Source organism: Martes martes, assembly GCF_963455335.1.
Source record: "Martes martes genome assembly, chromosome: 12".
Lineage (NCBI taxonomy): Eukaryota > Metazoa > Chordata > Mammalia > Carnivora > Mustelidae > Martes > Martes martes.
The window spans coordinates 69960716-69981150 of NC_137900.1; the positions used below are offsets into that span (position 1 = coordinate 69960716).

At 35.7% G+C, this 20435-nt stretch overlaps 1 protein-coding gene across 2 annotated transcripts in view; it reads left to right on the forward strand.

The window, feature by feature from the left end:
• TMEM38B (transmembrane protein 38B) overlaps window positions 1-20159 on the forward strand; it is a 55656-nt gene extending 35497 nt beyond the window's left edge. For both annotated transcript variants that reach the window (XM_080819792.1, XM_080819793.1), the window contains exon 6: window positions 19193-20159. In XM_080819792.1, the coding sequence (XP_080675918.1) occupies window positions 19193-19408 (216 nt within the window). In that variant the 3' untranslated portion in view covers window positions 19409-20159. The remainder of the gene's footprint in view (window positions 1-19192) is intronic.
• Window positions 20160-20435: the final 276 nt, after the last annotated feature.

Genomic DNA, 20435 nt, shown 5'->3' on the forward strand with positions numbered 1-20435 from the left:
TTTTAGGATTATTTGTTCCATTTCTTTGGAAAAAAAAAATGGATGAGATTTTGATAGGGATTGCATTAAATGTGTAGATTGCTTTAGGTAGAATAGACATTTTCATAATAGTTGTTCTTCCAATCCATGAGCATGGAACATTTTCCCATTTCTTTGTGTCTTCCTCACTTTCTTTCATGAGTACTTTATGGTTTTCTGAGTACAGATTCTTTGCCTCTTTGGTTAGGTTTATTCCTAGGTATCTTATGGTTTTAGGTGCAATTATAAATGGCATTGACTCCTTAATTTCTCTTTCTTCTGTCTTGTTGTTGGTATGTAGAAATGCAACTGATTTCTGTGCATTGATTTTATATCCTGACACTTTACTGAATTCCTGTACAAGTTCTAACAGATTTGGAGTGGAGTCTTTTGGGTTTTCCACATACAGTATCATATCATCTACAAAGAGTGATAGTTTGACTTCTTCTTTGCCGATTTGGATGCCTTTAATTTCTTTTTATTGTCTGATTGCTGAGGCTATGACTTCTAGTACTATGTTGAATAGCAGTGATGATGATGGACATCCCTGCCATGTTCCTGACCTTAGTAGAAAAGCTCTCAGTTTTTCTCCATTGAGAATGATATTTGTAGTGGGTTTTTCATAGATGGCTTTGATGATATTGAGGTATGTGCCTTCTGTCCCTACACTTTGAAGAGTTTTGATCAGGACGGGATTCTGTACTTTGTCAAATGCTTTTTCAGCATCTATTGAGGGTATCACGTGGTTCTTATTCTTTCTTTTATTAATATATTGTTATCACATTGATTTGCAGATGTTGAACCAACCTTGTAGCCCAGGAATAAATCCCACTTGGTCATGGTGAATAATCCTTATAATGTACTGTTGGATCCTATTGGCTAGTATTTTGGTGGCAATTTTTGCACTTGTTTTCATCAAGGATATTGGTCTATAATTCTCTTTTTTGATGGGGTCTTTGTCTGGTTTTGGGATCAGGGTAATGCTGGCCTCATAAAATGAGTTTGGAGTTTTTTTTTCCATTTCAATTTTTTGGAACAGTTTCAGAAGAACAGTTAATAATTCTTCTTTAAATGTTTGATAGAATTCCCCTCGGAAGCTGTCTGGCCCTGGACGCTTGTTTGTTGGGAGATTTTTGATGACTGCTTCAATCTCCTTACTGGTTATAGTTCTGGTTTTCAGTTTCATCCTGGTTCAGTTTTGGTAGTTTCTATGTCTCTAGGAATGCATCCATTTCTTCTAGATTGTCAGATTTGCTGGTGAATAGTTGCTCATGATATGTTCTTAAATGGTTTGTATTTCTATGTTGTTGGTTGTGATATTCCTTCTTTCATTCATGATTTTATTTATTTGGGTCCTTTCTCTTTTCTTTTTGATAAGTCTGGCCAGGGGTTTATCAATCTTATTAATTCTTTCAAAGAACCAGCTCCTAGTTTCGTTGATTTGTTGTATTGTATTTTTGGTTTCCAGTTCATTGATTTCTGCTCTGATCTTTATTATTTCTCTTCTCCTGCTGGGCTTAGGCTTTCTTTGCTGTTCTTTCTCCAGCTCCTTTAGGTGTAGGGTTAGGTTGTGTATTTGAGACCTTTCTTGTTTCTTGAGAGGGGCTTGTATTGCTATATATTTTCCTCTTGTTTTTTTTAATCCGGTCTTATATGCTGTGTCTTTTGACTGGGGCATTTAGCCCATTTACATTTGGAGTAACTATAGAAAGATATGAATTTAGTGTGATTTTATTACCTATTATTACCTACTATAATTTAGTGTGATTTATTACTCTTACTGTGTATTTTCTCTGTTTCTTTCTGGTCTATGTACCTTTTAGGCTCTCTCTTTGCTTAGAGGACCCCTTTCAATATTTCCTGTAGAACTGCTTTGGTGTTTATAAACTCTTTTAATTTTTGTTTGTCCTGAAAGCTTTTTATCTCTCCTTCTATTTTCAGTGATAACCTAGCTGGATATAGTATTCTTGGCTGCATGTTTTTCTCATTGAATATATCATGCCAATTCTTTCTGGCCTGCCAGGTCTCTGTGGATAAGTCTGCTGCCAATCTAGTATTTTTACCATTGTATGTTACAGACTTCTTGTCCCGAGCTGCTTTCAGGATTTTCTCTTTGTCACTAAGACTTGTAAGTTTTATTATTAGATGGTGGGGTGTGGACCTATTCTTATTGATTTTGAGGGGGGTTCTCTGTGCCTCCTGGATTTGATGCCTGTTCCCTTTGCCATATTAGGGAAATTCTCTACAATAATTTGCTCCAGTATACCCTCTCTCTTTCTTCTTCTGGAATCCCAATTATTCTAATATTGTTTCGTCTTACGGTATCACTTCTCTCTCAAATTCTCCCCTTGTGGTCCAGTAGTTGTTTGTCTCTCTTTTGCTCAGCTTCTTTATTCTCCATCATTTGGTCTTCTATATCACTAATTCTCTCTCCTGCTTCATTTATCCTAGCAGTAAGAGCCTCCATTTTTGATTGCACCTCATTAATGGCTTTTTTGATTTCAGCTTGGTTAGATTTTAGTTCTTCTATTTCTCCAGAAAGGGCTTTTATTTCTCCAGACAGAGTTTCTCTAATATCTTCCATGCCTTTTTTGAGCCCAGCTAGCACCTTGAGAATCAACATTCTGAACTCTAGATCTGACATATTACAACGTCCATATTGATTAGGTCCCTAGCCTTTGGTACTGCCTCTTCTTTTTTTTTGTGGTGAGTTTTTCTGTCTTGTCATTTTATCCATATAAGAATATATGAACGAGAGAATAAAATACTAAAAGGGTAATAAAGACCCCGAAAAATGTGCATTAACCAAATCAGAAGAGAACCCAAATCGTGGGGAGAAGAAGGAGGTAAAAAGAAGTTAAAAAAAGAAATTTTAAAAAGAGAAAGAAAAGAGAAAATATATATGTTAGACTGGTGAGTAGAACAGAGCGACCCACTTGATTTTGGGAGTATTTTGGTCTCTTAGAAGAAACTACCTCCCAAAATTTTAAAGAAAGAAAAACATATATATATATACACATAAAAATAAGGGTAAACACAATTAAGGGATGGAATATGATGGTAAAGATGAAAATTTAAAAAAAATTCTAAGAAAGGAGTTGATAAGTCGGTTGGGAAAAGAAAGAAAAAGAAAGTGGAAAGAATTTGCTCAGGTGGAGACTAGAGCAAACCCTGTGGTAGATTTAATGTGTATTTTGATCTGTTAGAAGAATTTGTATCCCAAAATTTTTTTGAAGAAAAAACCTTATGTGTATACTAAAGATAAAGTTAGATACAATGAAGGATAAAATATGACTATAATAATAAAGGTTCAAAAAGATTTTTTTTAAGAAAGGTGTTATTAAGATAAACTAGTTAAAAAACGTTAAAAGAGGAAAGAGTAAAAGTTAAAAAAAATTAGAATAAGAAAAAAATTTTAAAAAGTTTAATTAACTTTGCAAGACTAAAGAATCATGGGGAGAGAGCCATGAATTCCATGCTTTGCTTTACCCTCCTCTGCAGTTCTGCTGTTCTTGATCAGTGAGCTTGATCTTGGCTGGATGTTCTTGCTGATCTTCTGGGGGAGGGGCATATTACAGTGAATCTCAAGTGTCTTTGCCGGAAGTGGAATTACACCGCCCTTGCCAGGGGCTGGGCTAAGTAATCTACTCTGGTTCGCTCTCCGGAGCTTTTGTTCCCTGAACGGTTTCTGTAGCGCTCTGGAGGATGGGAATGAAAATGGCGACCTCTCAATCTCCGGCCCAGAGGAGCCTAGGGCTTGGGACCCCACTCCTCAGTGCACCCTCAGAGAAAAGCACTCAATCACTCCCATCTCCCTGGTCTCCACCTGCGTTCCAAGCTTACCTGGCCTGTGACGGAGCGTTTCTGTCTCTGGCACACAGCCTCATTTGGAGTCTCCAAACCCAGTAGATCCCTGCTGCTCTTCCATTGGGGGGGGGGTCTCCCCAGATCTGCCACTTGTGGGGTCCCTGCTCAAAGAGCAGTGTCTTGACTGTGCCACGGATCACAGTTTAAGGTAACCCCGAGCTAAGAGCTCACTCCTCTGCTCTGTCTCTGTAGCCGGCTTCCCCACTCTAATACCTGCAAGCTCTGCTATACTCAGACACCCCCGATCCTTCTGTGACCCTGCGGGACCTGAGACCACCCTGTCTCCACGAGGGCTCCACCCCTGCTTAGCCTCTGGAGTGATGTCCCTCAGTGGAGCAGACTTCTAAAGTTTCTGATTTTGTGCTCCATTGCTCTGCTGCCTGCTGGGAGCTGGCCCCTCCCCCCACAGTCTTATCTTCCCGTTGCTTCGGATTCACTTCTCCTCAGGCCCTACCTTTCTGAAAGTGGTCGATTTTCTGCTTCTAGAATTGCTGCTCTTCTTCTCTTCCATGTCCTGTTGGATTTGTAGGTGTTTGGAATGGTTTGATACCTATCTAGCTGATCTCCTGCTACCTGATGTCATCTCAGCCTCCTACCCCGCCATCTTGACTCCTTCCCCTTTTTATTAGGTCTTTTAAAATATTTTTTCATAATGTTTTCTGTGTACAAGTTGTACACTCCTTTTGTTAAATTTCTTCCTGTTGTTTTTAATGCAGTAGTAAATGTAATTGCTTTTTAGTTTTCCAGGTTGTACATTGTAAATGTGTAGAAATAAAATTGATTTTTTATCTTGTCTTCTGTAATCTTGCAAATAAACTTGTTTGTTAGCCCTAATAGGTTTTGTGGGTTTTTTTGGTGTGGATTCTTTAGGATTTTATATATTTAAGATCATGTTAACCTCAGATAGAGATGGTATTACTTCCTTTTTTTAAAGATTTATTTACTTGAGGCGGGGAGAGAGGCAGAGGGAGAAGGAGTGGGAGAGAGAGAATCCTCAGGCAGGCTTGCAGCTGAGCACAGAGCCAGACACAGGGCTTGATCCCAGGATCCGAGCCAAAGTGAAGAGTTGGCTGCTTAACTGACTGAACCACCCAGGAGCCCCTGCTTCTTTCTTTCCAATCTGCATGTTTTCTATCTAATTTTCTTGTGTAGTTGCTCTGGCTAGACAATCTAATACAGTGTTTAGTAGAAATAGAACAAACATCCTTGTCTTTTTCCTAGATCTTATGGTGAAGATCTTTAGTCTTTCTTTTTTTTTTTTTTATAATTTTTTAATCTTTTAATAAACATATAATGTATTATTAGCCCCAGGGGTACAGGTCTGTGAATTGCCAGGTTTACACACTTCACAGCACTCATCATAGCACATACCCTCCCCAATGTCCATAACCCCACCAACCTCCCCTCCCCCTGGCAACCCTCAGTTGCCATTTAGTCTTTCACTATTAAGTATGATATTAACTGTGGGTCTTTCATTGATGCCCTTTATCAGATTGAGGAAGTTAGTTCCCTTCTATTCCTCACTTGTTGAGTGTTTTCATCCTGAAAGAGTGTTGAGAACTGTATAATTTCTGAGATATTCTAACTTTAAAGAAAATGAACATGTATTATGGGCTTATTAGTAAACCATTATCTTGAACTTTTTAATTACAAGCATCAGTTTTTGTTGAAGGCTTAATTTGTTCAATAAAAATGAGTTTTTCTTACAATAATTGCTGGACATAGATTTCTTTAAAATAAAACCTAAACTTAAATACCATATTGCAATGTGATAATAACATATAGTATTGAACTTGTCTCATAATATTTCCCAGCATTTTCCTAGTTATCCACCAATTTCTAAATAGAATGTGCATTTTAACCCATATTTTTGTCTAAATTCCATTTAGATTTATATCGATTTTTAAATGGCTTTTCATTTGTTTCTGAGTAGCTACTGTAGTTTTTCATTTCTTAGATATAAAAAAATGAATTGATAGAATATATAGGGGAAAATTTGGCAGTAATTATTTATTTTTCTTTACTTTGCTCTTTTCCTATGTTGTTTGTGTAGTCAGGAAATGTGCAATCTGTTTTGGATAATAATCTAGTGTTTTGGCATATAGAGAGATGCTAATAAATATGATTTCTCTTTTCAAAGAGAATAACTCCACAAAAATAAAACAAACACATAGAAAGCTTTAATACAAGTATTTAAATTGTGTGTTCTGTAAGAGAAACAAAGTAAATTTCCCCTACCATTGCTCAATCTGTAGTGTATCTTTTGATATCTCAACCCACTAGCAGCCACTCTGTGATAGGCCACAGGAAGTTTCTCTCTTGACGTATGCAGGCTAGCCCTAAGCCAAGGACTTGTGGCACCATCCCATATAGATATCTGAAGTCTCCTCTACCCCCCCCCCCCCCGCCCCATGCTTACCCATTTTCCTCTCATTTGATACCCTGCCCTGCAGATCCAAGTCTGTTTAGCTTCACTGAGTTCAGTCTCTGCCATGTCAGTTCACTTCAAGCTTTCTGCTTGAGAATTGTTCTGAGGCAGAAGTGAGGTACATATATGGATCACTTTATCAGTTACTCTCTTTTCATGATCAGTCTTATACTCTCTGTTGTCAGATCGTAAAAGTACTTACCTCTTTTTTTGGTCAGGTTTATGGTTTTTATGCCTGGAGTCTAGAACTAGTTATTCTGTCGTCAAGGATCTATTTGATCCGTCTTATCAGAGGTTTTTGTATATTGTCAATCTTTTCAGGGGACCAATTTTTGGTTTTGTTGTTCCTCTCAATCATACTGTTTTACATTGCTGTGTCTCATGTCACAGGTTTTCGTGTACGTGCTTTTACTGTCATTCAGTTTAAATTCCTTTTTTTTTTTTTTTTTTTTTTTTTTTTAAGATTTACCCATTCATTTTAGAGAGAACAAGCGAGCATGCAAGCAAGTGTGGGGAGAGGTAGAGGGAGAGGGTAAGATATACTTCAGCAGATTCCTCGCTGAGCAAGGAGCCGGATGCAGGGCTCAGTTCCAAGACCCTGAGATCATGACCTGAACCAAAACTTACAGACGCTTAACTGACTGTGTCATTCAGGCGCCCCAGTTTAAATTCCTCTTAACTTACAATTAGAATTTCTTCTTTCACCAAAAATGTTTAAGAGTGTGTCTTAAAATTTCAGAAATTAAAAAAATCTTTTAAACTTTTAAAAACTTTTCTTTTACTGCATTATAGATGGTATATGTGGTCCGTCTGTTATTCTTGTGTTTGTTGAGACTTCATTTCCTTACAAGTATTGATGAGATTTTATAATTATTTTTATATATGAAAAGTAAGTATATTCTTTATTTTGGAGGTATAAGGAGCCTGCATATATACACAAATGCTTGTTCATTATGTTTCAAATATATAGCAACTAATATTTTCCATGTCTGATCTATTAATTTTCTTTCTTCCTGAGAGAAATGTGTTAAACTTCTTCCTCCTCCTCTTCTTGTCTCTTTCCCTCTCTCTTAACCTTCCTTTCCTTTCTTCCATAGCCCAAGCAAACTGAATATTCAGTGATATTCAGCCCTTGTAGGGTCCTCATTTCATTCAAGGAGAACTCAGTTCTACTTTGCCAGCTTTCATAAGTCATTAATGATTGTTAAAATCCAAGTCTCAGAGTAAAGAAATAGGTGCCAGTTAAGACTGTTGATGTAGGGAAAAGCATATGGGCTTTGGAGTGAGCATGTGAAATCCAGGTTTCACAATTTTGAGCAAGTCATTTATGTTTCTTAAGCTAGAGTTAGACATATTCTAAGGGATCTATGGCTTTTGGGGGCAGTAACTGTACAAAGTCACGTTATAAATGTGGTATATTATATACCATTGGTTGATCTCAGTGTCAATTATTATAAACGTTTTTAAGTTAAACAGGAATATATTATGGGATAGAATTCAAAAGTCACATTTTTTTTTTTAAAGATTTATTTATTTATTTATTTATTTATTTGACAGACGGGGATCACAAGTAGGCAGAGAAGCAGGCAGAGAGAGAGGAGGAAGCAGGCTTCCTGCTGAGCAGAGAGCCTGATGCGGGGCTCGATCCCAGGACCCGGGATCATGACCTGAGCTGAAGGCAGAGGCTTTAACCCACTGAGCCACCCAGGCACCCCAAAAGTCACATTTTTTAAGAAGAGACAAAATCTGACATTTTATATTTGGCATGCCTTTGTTTTGAGCCCTTCCAAGTTCACTCACAAGAGATGATTAGAGAAAAGTTTGAGAGGCATGGATTATCTTTTGGCTCCTTGGTATAAGGAGTTATAGTGAAATAGTGTTACTGTGAAATAAAACACAGGGAGACTTCAGTGGTTAAGAGTTATTAAAACTGAAAAGAGTCTGTTGGATTTTGAAATGAAGAGGTATTTGGTGACCTTGGTAAAAACAGTTTCAGTGGACTAGTAGAGAATAGAAAAGTGATTATAATAGACTGAGGTGAATAAGAGGAATCGAAGACAAAGCATATAAACTATTTTAAAGGGATTTGGAGAGAGTATAAATAGAAGTAGCTTGGGAGAGCAGTTTGCCAATATCTGACAAAGCTGAAGAGTCACATATCTTGTGACCTCTTCATTCCTTTTCTAGGTATAACCTACAGCAAGAGGTCTCCCAGTGTGTGGTACAGAGCCCAACTTCATCAGTATCTCTGTTAGAAAATGTTTTAGCAAAGTAGCATTTTTTTTCTTTCAGATCCCTCTAATACCCAAGCCACCGACTCATTCTTTCATGTACTCTGATTTCTCATCCTTATTATATGTGGTCTTTTATTCAGGGTGTCAGATCTGAAAAAATTGGGCTAAAGGATCTTATAGAGAAAATTAATCTGACTGATTGACAGTACGTTTTCCAGAAATACAAAGGATGATTCAAAGGGCTGTTACATTTATCAAAAACTTAGGAACAAGCTCTTTAAAAAAAACTTTTAAAAACCTAACTTACTAAGTTTTCATACAATAAAATATACTCATTCTAAGATTACATTTTGATGAGTTTGACAAATTTATGTGCGTGCGTAATCATCACAATCAAGATACAGAGTATGTCCGTTACTTCAGAAAGGTCCTTGTGTATTACTCCAGTAAATCCCAACTATTGCTTGTAGCTCCAGGGTACCACTTACCCAGTTTCTGTCACTATAGATTAATCTTTTTTCAAGTTTCATATAAATGGAATCATAAACTATGTATCTTTTGTGTCTGGCTTCTTTTGTTGGGCGTAATGTGTTTTTTTAAGATTTTATTTGAGAGAGAGAGCACAAACTCGAGTAGGGGGGAGGGGCAGAGGGACAGGTAGATTCCCCGCTTAGTGGGGAGCCCAACATTGGGCTTGATCCCAGGACCCTGAGATCATGACCTAGCCAAAATCAAGAGTTGGCCTCTTAACCAACTGAACCACTCAGGTGCCTGTGTTCAGCGTAATATTTTTGAGATTTACCCATGCTGTTGGATATTCCTTTGTATTGCTGAGTAGCATTATACACCCCAGTTTGTTTATCCAGTTATCTGTTGACAGATTTTGGATTGTTTCTAGTTTTTTAGTTTTCTAATAAGGTTATTATGAATAAAGTTGCTATGAACACATGTACTTCGTGTGGACATGTATTTTCATTTCTCTTGGATAAATGACTAGGAGTGGAATTACTGGGTCATATGGAAAGCATATGTTTTGTTTAATGTTTAAAGAAACTGACACACTGTTTTCCAAAATGGTTGTACCCATCAAACATTACTACCAGCAGTGTATGAGAGTTCCAGTTGTTCTACATCCTTGCCAATATTTGTTACTTTCAGTCTTTAGCTGTTTCCAATATATGTAGTGGTATCTCCCTGTAGGTTTTTTTTGTTTTTGTTTTTTTTTACAGTTCTTTGATAGAAATTTGAGCATCTTTTCCTGTGCTTATCGGCCATTTATATTATTATTGTTAACCAGTGTTTGTTCGGTCTTTGCCCATTTTTGAAATTTGGATGGTTTGTCTTCTTATTGAGTTGTAACAGTTCTCTGTATATTTAGGATATCAATCCTTTATGACATACATGAATTGCAAATATTTTCCTCCTAGTTGGTAGCTTTCTTTTTTATTTCATTAAGATTGTCTTTTGAAAAGAGGTTTTTAATTTTGATGAAGTTCAACTTATGAAATTTTCCTTTTAGAGCCCTGCTTTTTTGTGTACTATGTAAGTAATTCTTCCATACCTACCCCAGGGTTGTGAGGATTTTTCACCTGTATTTTCTTCATACAGTTTTTGCCTTTATATTTAGGTATGTGATCCATTTCAAATTAAGTTTTATGATTGGCATAAGATAAGGATCAGATTTATTTTTTCCATGTGAACACAAGTTTGTTCCAGGACTATTTGTTGAAAAGACTCTCTTTTCCCTCATTGAAGTATATTTGCACCTTTGTTGAATATCAGTTGCCCTTCTATGTGTGGGTTTATTTCTGGACAATATTCTGTTCTGCTGATTTATATGTCTATCTTTAACCAATACCAAATTATCTTATATAACTATAATTTTATAATAAGTCTTGAAATCAAGTAGTATAAGTACTTCAAATTTATTCTTTTTCAAGATTTCTTTGGATATTTTAGGTGTCTTACATTTTCATGTAAGTGTTATGATTAGCATGTCACTTTATACAAAAAAAAAACCCAACAAGGCTTCTAGGGTTGTGATTGAGATTGTGTTGTGTTTATAGATCCATTTGGGAGAAATAATATCTTAAAAATATTGAACTTGCCGGTCTATCAATATGATATATTTCTCTGTTTATTTAGGTCTTCTTAAATTTTTGTGTTTTCATTGTTTTACATATATTTTGTTAAACTTATCCTGAAGTAGTTAATATTTTTGGATGCCTTTATACATAGTAATTTAAAAATGTTCAATTTTACAGTTTATATTGTTTATATATGGATTTATGGTTGATTCTTGTTTTTCTTGTATCCTGTGACCTTTCTAAATTTACGTGTTAGTTCTGGTATATTTTGTATAGATTTCTTAGTATTGTCTACATATGCAATCTTGTCCATAATTTTTTACTTTTTCCTTTTTAATAGATACTGTTTATTTCTTTTTATTGCCTTATTGTCCTGGCTAGAACCTCCAGTACAATGGTGAATAGAAATGGTTAGTGAGAGTAGACATCTTTGTCTTGTTCCTAACCTTAGTGGGAAGACATTCATCATACATTAATATTGATGTGAGCTGTAAGTTCTTATCAATATACTTTATCAGGTTGAGGAAATTCCTTTATATTCCTAATTTGGTGAGAATTTTTATCATGAATTGGTTTGGAATTTTGTTAAATGCTTTATTCTGGATTGGTTGAGGTGATTATATGGTTTTTTTCTCCTGTATTCTGTTAATATATTAGATTACATTGATTTTTAAAAATGTTGTATCAACCTTTCATTTCTGTGAAAAACCTCATTTAGCTATGATGTATCCATTTTGTATATTGCTAGATTCAATTTGCTGATACTTTGAAAAGACTTTTTTCCAGTGTGTTCATGAAGGATATTGGTTTGCAGTTTTCTTTGTAATTTCTTTGTCTGATTTTTATATCAGCATAACACTTGGCTCATTAAATAAGTTGAGAAGTGTTCAATTCTCTATTCTCTGAAAGCATTTATGTAGGTTTGATACTATTTCTTGGTTCAGTGTTTGATATAAGACTATTTTCTGGGGCGCCTGGGTGGCTCAGTGGGTTGAGCCACTGCCTTTGGCGTGGGTCGTGATCTCAGGGTCCTGGGATCGAGTCCCGCATCGGGCTGTCTGCTCAGCAGGGAGCCTGCTTCCCTCTCTCTCTCTCTGCCTGCCTCTCTGTCTACTTGTGATCTCTCTCTGTCAAATAAATAAATAAAATCTTTAAAAAAAAAGACTATTTTCTATTTTACTTGTGTTCACTTGGTAAGTTGTATTTTTCAAGGAATTTGGCATTTTGCTTAAATTTTTTATTTTATTGGCATGAAATTTTCCTGGCACTTCTTTGTTACCCTTCTAATGTCCGTAGAATTTGTAGTAATGTCCCTGCTTTAGTTCCTGGTATTGGTCATTTGTATCTTCTTTTTAAATCAATCCTACTAAATGTTTATCAATTTCATTGTTTATTGGGAAGACCCAGCCTTTGGTGTCATTGTTTTCTGTATGATATTTCACTAATTTCAGGTCTATAGTATGTCCTTTCTTGTACTTACTCTGGGCTTTCTTTATTCTTTTTCTATAAACAAAAGGTTGATAAGTTTGACTCTAACACTTTTTGAAAAAGTTGCATGGAAGAAAGCACCATGGACAAAGTAAAAAATACAGCTGTCAAATTGTGATGGAAGTACTTGTGACGTATATCACAGAGGCTTATCTATGTAATATATAACAACTTCTTAAAAATTAAGGGATACAGGGCCAAAAACCTGATAGAAGAATTAAAAGGAAGCTGTCAACAGACAATTCACACAGAGAAGATATGATATCTTTCAAACATGTGAAAAGATATGCAACACTAACCATTTGAGAAATTAATTAAAATAACACTCAGATATCATTTCTTATTTATCTGACTGGCAAAATTTAAAAAGTCTGGCTCCCTGTTCTATCTATAACGCTATGGAGAATCAGGTACTTTTGGAATTTTTTGCTTTCAGTGTTTTTTGGATATTCTTGCATGTTTGTTTTTCTCTTCAACTTTTTTCCAGCTATTTTTGCATATCAATATGAACTTTAATAGCAATTTGTCTTGGGGTGCCTGGGTGGCTTACTGGGTTGGGGCCTCTGCCTTCGGCTCAGCCCCTCATTGGGTTCTCTGCTCAGCGGGGAGCCTGCTTCCTCCTCTCTCTCTGCCTGCCTCTCTGCCTACTTGTGATCTTTGTCTGTCACATAAATTAATAAAAAAATCTTTAAAAAAATAGTAATTTGTCTTAACTCTATAAAAAACTTGTTGGTATTTTTTTATTGAGATTGTATTTAATTTATAAATTAACTTAAGGAGGCAGTTATATTACATAGAGAGAGAAACAGAGTGAGACAGGAATGAGGACAGAGCTATGAGATTCTTTAATACTTAGAGAAGGAAGAATCAGAAGGGGAAACTGGAGAGAAGTTGTTAGGCAAGGGGAAAACCAAGATACAATTTTAGGAAGAATAGATTCTAGTGAGTTGTGCTGCATGCTGTTGAGAGGTGTATTCAGATAGTATGTAAATGAAAACATGAATGAGGGACAGTGTTATTAGGCCCTGTGAGGGATACATATGGGCATATCAACTTGGAATAAGACCCAGACTCTGTCCTTAAGATATTATGAAGAGAAATATGAGAAAGAGAAATATGAGACATATACACTCTACTTTTATTTTTTTTTAAAAGATTTTATTTATTTATTTGACAGAGATCACAAGTAGGCAGAGAGGCAGGCAGAGAGAGAGAGGGGAAGCAGGCTCCCTGCTGAGCAGAGAACCAGATGCGGGGCTCCATGCCAGGACCCTGAAATCATGACCTGAGCCGAAGCCAGAGGCTTAACCCACTGAACCACTCAGGCACCCCTACACTGTAGTTTTAAACTTTGAGGATGGGATCATATTTGTTTCATTTATCACTGTATCCCTGGCAATTCGTTTAGTACTTTAGTAGATTTTATTTATTTATTTATTTAAATTCTTTTTAAAAATTAATTTATCTATTTATTTGACAGACAGAGATCACAAGTAGGCAGAGAGGCAGGCAGAGAGAGAGCGGGAAGCAGGCTCCCTACTGAGCAGAGAGCCTGATGCGGGGCTTGATCCCAGGACCCTAAGATCATGACCTGAGCCGAAGGCAGAGAGAGGCTTAGCCCACTGAGCCACCCAGGCGCCCCAAGTAGATTTTAAATATATATTTGACTGACTGATAAATGGTCAAAAGCCTCTTTTAGAGGTCTTTCTGTATTGAATTCTTCCATACTTAATTATCTAAGATTGTACTACCAGAAATGAACAATTTACCCAGTTTATTGAAAAGGACATTTATAAAAATTGAAATCTTAAAATTTTAATTTATTTGACATCATCAGGTTAATAATTACTGATGCCTGAGTGAGTGACATCACCAGTGAAGAAAGCATAGATGACCAGAAAACATGGTTGAATATGCCACTTGCCATTGGGAGTTCATTCAAGGGCAAGGAGACTTTTGTTGGAGGTTGTCCAAAGGGCTTAATGGAGTAGACACAGGAGTTGCCCTGCAAAGAATTGGATCTGAGGACTCAGAGACAAGAAGTATGTTCTGGGTGGAGAGAGAGTAATAGTGCAAATTTTGCTTATATAGATTCGTTCAGTTAATGTGAGGTAGAAATTATGTTTATTCATTGTACTCTGTGCTAGGCTCTGTAGAGGATCTAGAAGCACATTAAGTACTGTTTGTGCCCTTAAAGAACTTATTGTATGTCACATTTTTCTGGGCATCTTTGAAATTCTATAACATGAGATATTACATAAAGAATGTGGAAGAGCTTTTAATAGTTTTGTTTTTTTTTTCCCTGAATTAGTTTATATTTTAGGATATGTTGTGTATATGAGATTGTCTTTAGGGTTTCTACTTTCTTTTCCTTCTTTCCCTTTTTAAGCAAGAGACTGGGAAGTCAAATGCATTTAATTTAGGGATTATGCTTTTTCTGTTAATAGTTTGCTAAATAAGGAGACAGTTTTATATTTTATTTGTAAAAGAATAAAGGTTCATTCCATTTGTTACCATTATATTTGTGTCACCTTGCTGAATCAAGACCTGATAAGAGGCTGAATTCACAGAAGTTTGTCCTTGAACCTCATAAGTCTATCTCAGCAGTAATTTCTGATGCCAGCAATTCTTCTCAGCTGAGTGATGAGTCTACTGGGAGTGGAGATTCTATTAAAACACTCGACTTTGAAAAATACTGTAGTTCATGTTCTCAGGAAATACTTTAGATCCTGACAGTCTTCGCTTTTAGTGTTTGTAAAAAGACTTTGCTGTTTTCCTGACAGTGGACAATGGTTTTTAGAATTTTTTTATTTGTTATTGGCAGTCCATGAAGTTAAGCTATGACCAAGGTAATCATGCTAGTACACCTTATTGTAACTATTCTAAAGAATAATTTAATATAAAGAAGTTCTTCTTAGATCTTACCCAATAATGACATAAATTTGTAGATGATATTCAGACTCTTCTTTTTTTTTTTTTTAAGATTTTATTTATTTATTTGGCAGAGAGAGAGACACAGAGAGGGAACATAGGCAGGGGGAGTAGGAGAGGGAGAAGCAGGCTTCCTGCTGAGCAAGGAGCCCATGCTGGGCTCAGTCTCAGGATCCTGGGATCACGACCTGAGCGGAAGGCAGACGCTTAATGACTGAGCCACCCAGGCACCCAGTATTTAGACTCTTCTTACTCTATTCTCTCTCTAGGTGACCACATTCATATTCATGCCTTTACCTTTTACTTATCTGGAAATGACTTCCAATCTGTATCTGATACTTAAATATTTGTGACCAGACCTCCATCACTGCATTTATTCTTTTATGTTCTGTAATTACTGGTTTACTCTGTCTCTGACCAGCCTCTGACTACTCTGTAAGGACTTTCAGGGCAGGGACTACATTCAATCTTTTTCTGGCAGCCAGGTATAATGAACAAGCAGATTATTTTAATCCTGTCGGCAGTTGCTTTTAGGTTTTGTTCATGCTGTTCTGTTTTGGGTTTGCCCTTCTAGAATGTGACCCTTTTGGGGTCTCAGTTTAAACTTGAGGTATATCCCTAGGCAGTTCCACTTTGGCTGGTTTTGAACTCCAACCTTAAGCTGGCTGCCGAAGTGTCTGTGATCTACTTTAAGGCTTCCATATGTTGCTGTCTGCTAGGTTTTTGAAATCTTTCCGTGTTTGCACAGTTTAGGGTTGGTAAACTTCTCCAGGGCAAGTTATGTGTGGATCTTTGGGCTTTTTTGTGGTTCTCTTCTCTTTGAGCTGTATTGCCCTCAAGTCCCAGATGCTTTGGCCTTCTCACACTGCGGCCTTTGTCTCCTTAGCCCATTTTGGACTTGGGTTTGCTGTGAATTGACACATATCATTAAAAAGAAAAAAGGTTGAATGTGGACCTCACCTTACTCAATTAACTTTCTCTTAGGGGGAATCATAGCCCTATTAGGTTTGACCTGATTTGTTATTCTCTACTGCCTTTTAATGGTTGTTTTGTGTATTTGTTTTTTATATTGATTTTGGTGAGAGACTGGGTTTGTTTGATATAAGGCATTTTTTAAAGTCATGGCTGGCTTGGAGCTCATGTGCATGCATCTTTTAAAAAGTTTGTTATTTTGTTTTTATTGAGGGCAAAGTTACAAAACAAAATGAACTGTTCATAGTATACAATTCTGTGACATTTTGTGCATCCACAATGTTGTGTATGTGTGTATTTTTAATTTATTTAAATGGCAGTACATTATAGCTCTTGTTCTTTGTCTCATTTTCACCTAACAGTATTTTTAAGAATTTTTCTGTTATTACTTTTCTACGTATTTCTTTTAACAGTTGCACAGTATACATTTCACTTGTGCGTTCTTGATGGACACCTGTCTCCCAGTTCCTCATTACTAGACAGTATTGCAGTTAGTAAGAACTTTATTCTTTTTTTTTTTTTTTAAGATTTTATTTATTTGTTTGACAGAGACACAGTGAGAGAGGTAACACAAGCAGGGGAAGTGAGAGAGGAAGAAGCAGGCGTCCCACTGAGCAGGGAGCCCGATGTGGGGCTAGATCCCAGTACCCTGGGATCTTGACCTGAGCCGAAGGCAGATGCTTAATGACTGAGCAACCCAGGGGCCCCAGTAAGAACTTTGTTCTTGATTCCATTTTCCTCAACCAAATGGATTCGGTAAGGTCCTCTTGTGGAGATTTGATTCCAAAATTTTCTAATTTGATTCATTATCTTAGATCTGCTGGAGGAATTGTCTTTTGGAAATTCTTGGGCTTTTCGGAACCATTCTAGTCTTTAACAATCTTCCCTCAGATCCATTTTGGTACCAGTCTAATTTTTTGAGTAAATCTGAGCATCTCTGAACACTGCATTTTGCTAGATAAAGAATTGGTAGCACTTTATGTTCCATCCTCTTATGTCTTCATACTTTGTATATACATGTGGGAAAAATTGGGTGATTAGAGACTTTCTATTCTCCCTCCTAAGGGTAGTATTCTGCAATTTACTGAAAGTCTGTGACCTTAGATAATGATAGAATGCACTGTATTTAGTGATTGAGCTCAAAATCTGGGTGTCCAAACTGCTTTACTGTTTATTAGTTCTATGACTTTGGGCAAGTTACTGAACCTATCAGCCTTTGTTCACATCTCTATGCTGAGAGTAATAGTGGAGTAATTGTTGGGTTAAATTTAAAGAGACTAAGATCATATAGAGGATGGATCATATAGAACACTTATCAAAGTTCTGGCACATGTTAAGAGCATAGTAGTGGTTGCTGTTATTGGTTGTTTTGTATAGACTATAGATGTTATTTTATCTTCCTGTTTCCTTTGAATACTAAATGTCTTTTTGTGGTTATACTGCTCATTTGGCACCCCAAAATATGGTACCTTGTATTATTATTATTAATGAGTTATGTTCTTTTGCTTTGGTTAAGTATAAACTTGTAGAGAACAGAGATTTTCTAGAATCTAGCTGAGTTTGTTTCTCCAAAAGATTAAAGAATGTGTTTTCGCTCAGAAATAAATCCATGCATATATAGTCAATTAATTTATGACAAAGGGGTCAAGAATATATCATGGAGGAAGGATGGTTTCTTCAATAAATGGTGCTGGGAAAACTGGAGAGCCACATACAAAAGGATGAAATTGGAGCACTGTCTTACACCATACACAAAAATTAACTCAAAATGGATTGAAGAACCAAAACCATAAAACTCCTAGAAGAAAGTATAGGTGGTAAGCTCCTTGACATCAGTCTTGGCTATTTTTTGGATCTGACGCCTAAAGCAAAGACATCAAAAGCAAAAATAAACAAGTGGAACTACATTAAGCTAAAAAAACTGCACAGCAAATTAAAAAAAATAACTATACAGCAAAGGAAACTGTTAGCAATATGAAAGGACAACCTATTGAATGGGAGAAAATATTAGCAAATCATATATCTGATAAGTGGTTAATATCCAGAATACATAAAGAACTTATACAACTGGATAGCAAAGAAACAAACAATCCCATTAAAAAATGGATAGCTCTGAGTGGATATTTTTCCAAAGACATACAGATGGCCAACAGGTATGTGAAAAGATGCTCACCATCACTGATAATCAGGAAATGCAAATCAAAATCACAAAGAGACATCACCTCACACCTGTCAGAATGGCTGTTATCAAAAAGACAAGACGTAGCAAGTGTTGATGAGGATGTGGAAAAAAGGGAACCCTTGTGCACTGTGGGTGAGAATGTTAAGTTGGTGCAACCGCCGTGCAAAACAGTATGGAAGTTTCTCAAAAAAAATTAATAGAACTACCATATGATCTAGCAGTTCCATTTTGGATATTTGAAGAAAATGAAGACACTTATTAAAAAAGATGGATGCACCCCCCATGTTCATTGCCGCATTATTTATATTAGCCAGGATAATAGAAACAACATGTCAGTTGATGGATGAATGGATGAAGAAGATGTAATATATATGTGTGTGTATATATATACACATATCTATACAATGGGATATTCAGCAATAAAAAGAATGAAATCTTGCCATTTGCAACAACATGGATGGATCTTGAGGACGTTAAGCTAAGTGAAATTAGAGAAAAGCAAACACTACATGATTTCACTTATATGTGAAATCTAAAAAACAAAACAAATGAACAAACAAGACAAAACTAAATATAAGAAATAGATTGGTGGCTGTCAGAGGCAGAGGGTTGGGGAGGTGAAATGGATTAAGGGACTCAAAAAGTACAAACGTCTGGTTATAAGTCATGGGGATGTAATGTGCAGCCTAGTGACTATAGTTAACAGTAGTGTATTACATATATGAAAGGGGCTAAAAGTTCTCATCACACAAAAAATATGTAACTTATGGTGACCTATTGTGATCACTTTGGGATATATACAAATATTGAATCATGTTTTACATCTGGAACTATGTCAATTATACTCAATAAAATTTTTTTTAAAGAGTAAAAAATAAGAATGTATTTTTAATCTTTCTCTCTTTTTAAATTTACAGTCTCTTCTCAGTTTTGAGAAGTAGAAAACATTTGTATTTCAATTCAAAATTGAACTTTTTTTTTCCAGATAACCATGATGATTACAGAGAATGGTACTGTGCCTTTTGCTTCTTTCGAGGATACAGTGAGTCGGATGCTGTTTGGCTGGCAGCAGCAATTTTCATCATGTGAAAAGAAAAGTGAAACAAAATCATCTTTTAATGGTACTGGTTCATCGACCTCAAAACCTATAGCTGATGCTTCAGATACTGTTAAAAAGAAACATACTAAGAAGACTGAGTAAATTTATTTTATGAGCTCTAAAGGCAGAAATTTTTTTTCTTATCTACCTGTCTGATTGTGATAAATATTTCTATGTAAATGATGTGAAATAAAGATTATATATAAGGAATGGAGGTGACAAAAAGAAAGAACTTCTTTCTGTTTGGGGGAGATTGTCTCTTTCTGGATTGTAATTTGTGAGTGTTATGAGTGTATCATGTGAAATTGTTTTCCTAAGTTATATATAAAAGATTCTGTTGTGATTATTTTAATAGTTTTATATTGATAAAGGAGACTAGATTTTTTCCCTAATGTTAGAAAAAGTAAACTTACCATCATTGCAAAATAATAAAAATTAAAGCCTTTGTTTTATTTAGGTATCTTCATACACATTTTTAATTGAATCTATCTGAGCTTTAGTTCAGCAAAATTAAACTTATGCTTAATATTACTATTATAATTTCTAGATATGGAATACAATTCCTATTTAACTTTGAGAACTGGGAAAAGTAAACCTTACCTAAACCACTTTATATTATGAATGAAAATAAATGACTAGTTTTTATTTCAGACATAAACATTGTATTTTTTTAACCCATATTAAGTAGAAAATATCTGAAATTTATTTAATTTTTTAAAGAATAGTATTTTTCAGCAAGAACAGAGTATTGGTATGAGTCTCAATCTGAAGTCTATTTCATGCCCTTGTTTATAATGTTCCTTTTTCTCCAGAGAAAATCAGGGGTATAATTTTTAATAAATTACTAAGCCCATGTTTTGCTTTGTAAGTTTCATTTTAGGAGCTTATTTTTTTCTCTCTTAAAACCCATTCATTTTAAGTGTGGAAGAAATTATTGTCAGTATTTCACATATTCTTCTTTCTTTTCTTAGCTGGTCTGGATACATTGATGGTAGTATCTTTAATGATTCAGCATTTCAGTTTAAAATTTCCCTTATGTCTCCTTTCTAATGGGTACTTTTCAGTTTTCTAGTTGAATGTCTCTTACTAATTTGCATGTTTGTTATATTTTAATCTACATGTACATATA